The 8,935-nt window shown below is 40.5% G+C and overlaps 1 protein-coding gene across 7 annotated transcripts in view; it reads right to left on the bottom strand.

The window, feature by feature from the left end:
- Window positions 1-82: 82 nt before the first annotated feature.
- Window positions 83-8,935, bottom strand: part of LOC116929400 (ras-GEF domain-containing family member 1B) — a 50,707-nt gene continuing 41,854 nt past the window's right edge. For 5 of the 7 annotated variants that reach the window (XM_032936613.2, XM_032936614.2, XM_045178500.1 and 2 more), the window contains 9 exons: window positions 3,552-3,671; window positions 3,160-3,357; window positions 2,670-2,957; window positions 2,360-2,590; window positions 2,110-2,253; window positions 1,833-2,035; window positions 1,612-1,763; window positions 1,470-1,542; window positions 83-1,392 (listed from right to left, as the gene is read on the bottom strand). In XM_032936613.2, coding sequence (XP_032792504.2) covers window positions 1,371-1,392; window positions 1,470-1,542; window positions 1,612-1,763; window positions 1,833-2,035; window positions 2,110-2,253; window positions 2,360-2,590; window positions 2,670-2,957; window positions 3,160-3,357; window positions 3,552-3,671 — 1,431 coding nt within the window. In that variant the 3' untranslated portion in view covers window positions 83-1,370. Of the gene's footprint in view, window positions 1,393-1,469; window positions 1,543-1,611; window positions 1,764-1,832; window positions 2,036-2,109; window positions 2,254-2,359; window positions 2,591-2,669; window positions 2,958-3,159; window positions 3,358-3,551; window positions 3,672-5,210; window positions 6,101-8,935 lie in introns of those variants that run through there. The other 2 variants (XM_045178502.1, XM_045178501.1) reach the window with 2 other exon arrangements.

Here is an 8,935-nt window from a genome sequence, read left to right as displayed (position 1 = left end):
TATTAAATCGTCATTGCTCACCCCCCCCTTTGAAAAAAAGCACACGTGCAAATGAAACAAAAGACGAAAATTTCGCGGCAAATGGGGATCATCTTTTGTAATTCATCGTTGATTTAATATTATAAACCAGATAAAAGAAAAAAAAACGGAGGGAAAGGTACACAAGTATAATGTATGTATAATTTTAAGTGTGTGTGTGTTTATACGTTTCTTCTTATTTAACTTTTCATAGTGTGGGTTGGTGAGAGAGTGTGTTTCGAATAATGACACACACACGACGTGAGAAATTGCATGCACATATTTTTAAAAAAGACCGAAACCCTCCCTTGAAGAGCAAATACACGCGCTCGTTGCAAAACATGCAAATGAGATAGAAAAAGAACCAAAAAGTGAAAAACAAAAAAACGTTGACAGATTTGTTTTTCTTCAACAAAAAAGAGGAGAAAAAAAAAAGAAAAGAAAAATGGTAGAATGTAATGTGAAAATTGTAGAAATGAAAAATTAAGAGAAAATGGAGGAATGTACAAATCTGAGATGTGAATGCAACCATGTGTGTTTTTGAATGTTCCCTGCCCGACTCCATTTTGTTTTTTGTTTTTTTTCGTACGTAACGCCTCTTACGGAGAAAACGACAACATCAACATGTCAATTGATCCAAATGGATCGCAAAACGAACAAATATCCGGAACACCAATATTTTCACAAAATGTCGACAGCAACAAAAATAAGGGTGAGAAGAAAATACGGATGGAAACAAAGGAAAAGAAAGGTCATTATGGATGTAACAACTCGATGATGTTTTGTCTGATTGCAGTGTGTCTACAATGAGGTGGGATGTGTTGAATAATTACTACAATGATGATGGATTCAGGGGGATGGTTGAAATGAAGACAGGACTAGAGAGGGGATGAAGACCTTCAAATTGTTTCAGGATTCCAAAAATCGAGGGAGAGAAGAGATGGGAGTTGGACTGCTGGCCCTGTACTAAACATTTCGATGTGATCATATTTATTATAATAGAGCTATGTATATATATAGTATAGACGGTGGAAGAAATCAAAACTATTTACATGAAACGAAAAAGAAAAAAAAAAAAAATGAGGGCGGAATTTAATTTTGTCCGGAAAAGTTCAGGAAGCGAGCACAGCAGACACATCTTGACTAGAATGGACCAAACTTTTAACAAAAAAAAACCAAAAAAAACAAATGATAATAATAATAAGACAAAAAAAAAAAACGAATCGAGATGGAAGTGCGGAAGTCTCGGTTGCAAAAGAAGTTTCCTCATGAGAGGAAAATATACAAACAGAGAGGGTGGGGGTTTGAAAAACAGGAATGCCAACGCCATCTACCAGACGCTTAATTCAACATTATGCGTGAATGGCGGCTAATCTGAAAATATGAAAGCATTTTTTTTAGTGAACTGTTCAGACTAACTAATATTTCATGTCCTTAGACTTGTAACTCACTTTAAAGCTTTGAATCTTTCTTTTTCGTGAGAATTTTCCGGTGGTTCGCAATCAAACGATGATAAAGCAATACCTGTTACACACACAACATTAATTAAGATTTGCTTTAGGAGGGATTTTTAAATGTTTAGGTATGACCAACCGTTTTCGCTGAGGATAGTTCCCGTTTGAAGATAGTGAATGACTTTGGGGTGTTTTTCAAAAGGACAAGTCACCTGTTTCCACGTCATGAATTCCGTCACTTGTTTAGCTAGCTGCCAGAATTTCTCGAAATTTATATGACCATTGGGTAACCTGAAATGAAAGAAAATAATAACGATTAACAAATCGTTACTACCACAGAATTCACACAAGGCACAATACCGATTTGCGCATCCTTCATTGAGGAAATAGAGATCTTTGACCAGGAGCGAAAAGAATGGGACGACAATACGCTGACGCTCGTCTTTAGCACCGGCAGACCTCCACATTGCTGCCTTCAGGGTCGATCTGTAGCTACTGAAATTCGAAGATGGGTCCATTTGATGCTCCAGAATTGAAAACTTGGCCGACTGCACTTTGTGCCACTAAAAACAAACCAAAAGAAGATTCCATCTCAATTTCAAAACGGTGTCCCCTTTTTACTTCAATGAAATCTTACCGTTTTCTTGAGTCGAGAAACGGGCGACATATTGAGTCCGGCTATAATGGCCATCAGTGAATTGAAATTGCCGATATTGAAACATTCCCGAGCCACTTCGATCCAATATTCAATGACTTTGACGCGTTGCTTCTTCTTGACATTCTATACACGTTAAAACGAAATCGGATAGACGGACATTAAGAAGCGCCGAACAGCCACGTAATTGAAAGTGAGAAATTCGATATAGTCTGGGCGCAAACGGCCTTACCGAGCACACTTGGGTGGCAACAAAATAGCTGAGTCTGTTGAACCACTGGATGTACGATTCGAGATTGCGAGTCTTTTTCATGTCTTTGAAAGACGTTTCAACGTTGGGATTCTCTTTAGCAAAAGCCTGGACGAACTCTTCGGGTCCAATGAACGACAACCGTTCTAGTTCAATGTGTGTCAGCTGCTGTGACAAAATCAGCGGACTGGAACAAACTTCTGTCACGTCGCACTGATGTTTGAAAGGAAAAACAAACAAAAATTAATTGTCATGGCGTTGCGGATGGGTAAATTAATTAAGGCGCTGTTACGTTGAGTGGATAACTAACCACATTGACGGTATCTATGAGAGCAGCTGATGCCTCCGTGTTGATCTTCTCCAGAAACTCTTCGTATTTTTCAAGGGCCGTCAGCCGGTGCAGAAGGTTATGCAACATTTGCGAGACGTCCCGTCTCAACGATGGATCGAGGGCCACGCAGCGCTGGGTCAGCTGGCGGACGTGCTGCATGACGCGCTCATCGCGAAAATCGTACGGAAATGTTTCCATCCACTCGGATAAGAGTTGAACCATGTGCGGACAAAACCTTCCCAACTTATCCTGGTTCGTTAAACAAAAAGAAAAGGACGTCAGCAAAAGGAAAAATGTAATCCCGTAAGCGAATTTAGGATATATATATATTTTTTTAAAAGGCTTTTCTCTATCTCTATCTCTTTCGCAAAATAATAAATTCGATTTATTTTGTTGTGGCAAGCGTAAAGAGTAGCCTTTAAACTTTCGGTGGGCCAAGGATTTAACGTACTTTCGTGAGTTTCTGGTCGGCCAGGTTTTGCTGGAGCATGCACAGTCGGACAACTTGAGCCAACAGGGCGTGCGGTTTGATGTATAGCCTGGACGAGAGTAAGAAGGCGAAGATGTACGTCCTGTCGGGGTAGTATTCGGCTGTCGGCACCAAATGTTGCAGCAGCGCATCCAGCGGACCAGACACTAAATTATTGTCCTGTTACCCAGGGCGGAAACAACAAACACACAAGATGAAAAAAGAATGAAGTATTAGGACAACTGGTCGCCGCTGTTCGTTGCTCGTCTCCATTCTCAGTCTCTTTTAGCACATCGTTTATGTTTTTTTGTTTTAAACTTTGGAGTCAATTATTCTGCCTCTTAAAAAATGTTCTTGTTTTCCTTTAAAAATACCTGGAACACGAGTGAGTTGTCCGGCTCAGAACCGCTGTCATCCACCGTTTCGGAGCTGCTGCTACTCGTGCTGCCTTCGATTCCCATGCTACCGGGCGATTTAGGCGTCTGCGGAAGCGACTGCAAATAAAAATTGTAATAAAAACAAAACAAAAGTAGATTAAAAAACAAACGAAAAAGAAAAAGGGGGTCAAAAGAACAGTTGAGTCTAGTGATAATCTCAGGTCGTAATTTCCAAGTCAACAACCACACACACACACAAAAGTAGTTTTAGGAGACCTACACACAGTTCAATACGCAGGAACAGGAGAAAAACAATTTTTTAAGTCATCCGACACAGTCGATCCTCCACTTCACACTATTTTATTCCAGAAAAAAATAAAAAGACACACGGATATCTAAATATATATACCCATAAGGACGTTGGCCAAAACGATTATTTAAAACCCTTGGAAATGCAGACAAGGTCGATATATATCCCCCCACCCTTGTAGCTTTGAAATGAGAAGAATAATCCTAGAAGCTTAAAAGAAAACATTTAAAATCCTTGACACTTTTTTTTTTAAGGGAGGGGGCGAGTCATTGCTAGCCAAACGGTGATACACCGTATCTTTCAAATACTCGCTAGGGAAGAGAGAAGGGTAGTGAAAGCAGGTGATCAATATTATGCGTAGCACAGCCGGGATATAATGACATACCCCTATGTCAAAAGTTAAATAATTTTCTTTATTTAAAGGCCAACGAACTTTGGGATTCGATTATCCACCAAAGAGCGACATTTTTTATTTGATTGGTTTGCGTTGTACTATGAGTTTCATCAGCAATCGAACGGGAATTTAGTTTTTTATTCGGGAGAGAGCGCAGAGAACCCGGGGTTATTGTAACTTTCCTATCGGTCCCTCGTTTTCACAATGGATTCTACTCTCAACAGTCGTGTCTATTCTACCGCAAAGTCAGTTATCATAAAAATAAAAAAGGGCCTTCCAAAAATAACGACACAAACAGAGAAAGAGAGAGAGAGAGAGAAAGAGAGAGGACACAAAATAGTCAAGAGTCTAAGGTATTGATCGTTGAGTCTCCTTTTTTCTTCTTCCGTTTGAGTAGAGGGGAAGCCTGTTCCCTCCACCCACTCGTAAACTAGTGAAGAGAGGAGAGTTCCATCCAAAGATGGCTGCGTCACATATAAACCGTCTCAACACACCAGTGTCAAAAGCATCCTCTCAACATTGTAGCGTCTTAAGATATTTATATCTGGCCATAATCCGAAAGCAATCGAATCATCCAGTTTCGTAGGCATAGATGCATGCCCGCCGTAGATTTTCCCCGTTTTTTTCAAACGCAATATCCTCGTACAAGTGCTGTACAATGCCAGTGATATCGTCCTTTATCGATTGGGCTTCAACCACGCCCTCCGCTCCGCCCAGAATGTGCCGACACGTTCGGACTCTAGTAGTTTCCCCTAACGCCTTAACGGTCAGCGACGCTCTTCATGGCGCAGACGTCGTACAAGAATCGCAGCAATTTCATTTTTGGCTGTCAAGATTCTGGATGCTAAGGATTTCATTTGTTTTTCAGACTGACGTTTCAAGTGAAATCCCCTTATAAGGAAGGATTGGCATGCGGGCTTTACGACAAGTCTTTCAGAAAACGGAAGGGAACCTTGGCGATGACTGATGGAACAGCTGAAAGGGCTGAGGGAGTCGAGTTCGTCTTCGACGGAGCACTGGAAGATGAGACCGGTGGAATGATGACATTACCACTGATGCTCGACTGACGTATCTTTTTAGCGTAGTAATACACTGCCATGGTGGATTAATAAACCCACGCAAGTTCCACCGAACCAAACAGACACACCTTACGATTCACGCAACGGTCCGATAAAAAAAAAAATACGTGAAAATTGTAATTAAGAAAAACACACAATTGGGATTCTCGTCTTTCGGTCTTTCAACTTGACACTCGAAAAGTTGAACAAGAAAACAACAAAAAAATCAAAACAAACAAAAGTTAGCGGTGGGGTAGTTAGCGAACGACGACGAATGACGTTCTTCTTTTCGTACCCCCCCCCCCTTTTTCTCGGGAGTAGCTATATATTGTTTCAAACAAACAAAAAGATAGTGCCGCGTGAGTCAACGAAAAACAGAGTAGCTCAAAACTTTTTTTGTTTTTTTTTTTTTTCTTCTTCTTTTTTCTTTCACGGTTGCCCGAAAAACGAAACAAACAAACAAACACAGAACACATTCACCACACGAGAGAGGAAGCGCGCCAGAGTTGGCCTTGGTTCGTGAACTGAGCAATGTCTGGAACAAGTTTGCTGCCGAGTCGGAAGAGTCGGAAGTCTTGTATCCTTTCCCACCCCACGCACAGTAAACCCTCCAAAGGGAGATCGGGGAGAGATGAGAGGGATACAGGGGTGCACACACACACACACACACAAAAATGTCTACAAAAAGAAATGTTTTAAGGTTCATCCACGGCACATGCGCGGGCTAAACAAGAACGGAAGGAGGATCGACTACGAAGAGACACAAGAGGAAAGACGTCACAGGGCGTCCTTTTCTTTCTCCCCAGACTAATGACTTTAGAAAGAAAAAATGGCAAATGAAACGTGAGTGGAGAGGGAGGATTGTTTGTACATTACGGAGAAGAAGAGGGGCAAAAAAAAAAAAAAGAAAACAAGAAAACAAGAACAAGGAAGGTGGCAAATGACTTGGCTCATCAGAATACATCCGGATATATTTTTTTTTTGTATGCTCTCACTTTGTTTGGATGTTTATATAAGCTGGAATTCAAGTTTGTTTTTTTCTTTCATTTTTGAAGAGAATTTCTTTTTTTGTGGAGGAAATAACTAAAACAAAATTATTTTGTTTCTTTACGTTTCCCTCGAAATTTAACCGACAAACTTATGGGGCAAGTCCCGCTAGTCCTCATTACGGTTCTACTGTTAACATTCCCTTTGCTCGTTGGACTCATTGGTAATAATAAAAAAATAAAACAAAGAGAAAAGGAACAAAAAAACTAATAAAAAAAAAAAAAAGTTAAGGAACGGGAGAGGTTAGTAAACGGACGACCGCGTTTCAAAGAACTTTTTGCCGGCCCTCCATCGTCCCGTTTGATGCAAAGGAACGACGAGAATTTCGAATTTTAAACAACAAAAAGGAAACAAAAGAGCTCGACAGCAATTTCTATAACGATTTTTTTCTTTCTTTTTACAAAGAACTAAAATGTGTGTTAGATGCAAACGGGTATTCAGCCCCATTGAATAATAAAAAAAAAAAATCAAGAACAATCAAAACGGGAATTCTCTTTTGTTTCAGTGTCTGGACACGGAATAACGCATGAACAAAATCAGGCGCACGTGCTGACCTTTTTTTCTTAAAAAAATATGAAGCGGGAATTTTCGAAATTCACCTCGATCGCCGTGTTTGTTTATCCATTCCATCTGTTCCAGATGACGTCAAAAAAGAGTTTATTTATTTCAAAATGGCTACAACACATTTTTTGTTTTTTTCATCTTCTTTTGCCAGCCATCTGTACGGGTGCGTAGCAAATACATACATTCCCATTCTGCAAGGCAAGTCCGCAAGAGCCCCACCCCTCATTTGTGTTTCATTCTTTTCAGCATTTTGTTTCGCTATATTTTTGCTGTTGTTTAAACCGTAAATCGGGCGATTCGATTGGGTCTTTTTGGGGCCTTTCTCAGCGTAGCACATAACCAACAGTGAACCCCCCTCCATCAGAGAGGTACCGTTTTGCTACGCGACGCTCATTTGAGCCCCCGCCGTTGCTGAGTAAAACGACCGGATCGTTACGGCGAGAAACGGAGAATTAAGAGACAAAAGAAAATTGAAAATTGCTATTAATTAACTCGGTCAAAACTCGGCATGCAGACAACAACAACAACAACAAAAAAGATCTGCAGCTGTAAACGAGTTCCTCCTGAGTCCTGGTGTAGGTGGGACCTTAAAAAATAAAAAAAAAGGGAGGAGGATGTTTCGGTCGTTTGCATGAATTTTAACTCGGGCGCCAACCGTTACGACCTTGCCTGCCTCATTTCCACAACAACAAACGAAGGAAACTGCTGTAATCAAGTCTGGAGCTAGTATACATATCCTAGATCATAATCATCATCAACATCTTCCTCCTCCCCGCCAGAGCCGCCCCCGACGTTACAACAAAATATCGATAGAATAAAAAAAAAAATCTAAAAAAAAAAAAACGAACCGGCGATAAATGGAAGATCACGGGACTCACGCGAACACGAACAACGTTTTAAAAACAACAATAGGCTCAACTCTGAATTCCTCTAAACATTTTTTTTCTTACTTTTGAAAGATAAAAATAGAAAAAAGGGGGAAGGAAAAATTCGATTTGATTTATCCATCAGGCCCTGAAATTGATTGCATTCCCCTGTTAGTTGTCCTAGATGGCCGAAAAGAAAAAAAAAAAAAGTCACGAAGGGCAGACAAAATAAACTAAGCGCGCACATGCACAAAGGGGTGGGCATACGCCACATGTTACGATGGCGTGCGTCGCAACTATCAGAACGACACGGTGGCGTACGCAATATCCACGTGAGGCGCGTCGAAGCATTCGCCCTCCCTCGTTCAAGGTCGTGAAAACAACGTGAAACCCTGGGCGGACATGCGTGTAAAAGAAAAAAAAAAGGTTCGATGTTTGTTGTCTATTATGATATTGAAAAAAAAAAAAAATGAAACAATGCGTGGGCTGTAAAACAAAAAAAAAAGTATAATAAATGAATAGATCACGTGTCTGCATAGGCTTTTATAGGGCGGATGTAACTTTGGGAGGTACGGATGCGTCGGGTCACCGACTGGGGGTCACAAAAATCAACAAAAATTCAACCCCTGAACTGAACTACGATATGACGAGACAAGAGGAGAGTTTGTTGTTGTTGTTTCAAATCCGATTCGAAATGTGAAGGAAACTCTGGTCGTAAAAAAAAAGAAGAACGAAATCGTCAATCACGAACATCATCCGTTCGGCAAAAGTTAAAGACGATTTGCGTGCGTGTGTGTGTGTGTGTGTGTGTTTGTAAGGAAACGACCAGCTTTTTACCGCAATAGAAGAGGAAATGGTTCTTAAGGGGGTGGGATTTGCGCGCGACTTTTTTTTTAAAGGTCGCCGTAGGTACAGGTCACGGCCGCTCCCGCGGGACACCGCAAAAAGACACAAAAAAAAAGTTTCTTTTTCTTTTTTTTCATTTTTTTAAACTCCCCTTTTTAAAAAGCAACGATGAACAATAACAACAACGACGCAGACAAATTTTCTAGTTGTTGTTGTTTAGAATCGTGAGAAAATGAGAAAGACAAAACGCCACGGAAGAAACTTTTTAAAAGCGAAATAATTTTTTGCCATTTCTC

The sequence above is a fragment of the Daphnia magna genome, linkage group LG8 (assembly GCF_020631705.1).
Source record: "Daphnia magna isolate NIES linkage group LG8, ASM2063170v1.1, whole genome shotgun sequence".
Taxonomy (NCBI): Eukaryota; Metazoa; Arthropoda; class Branchiopoda; order Diplostraca; family Daphniidae; genus Daphnia; species Daphnia magna.
The sequence above is the reverse complement of the archived record's forward strand: the minus strand, read 5'-3'. Positions and strand labels throughout refer to the sequence as shown.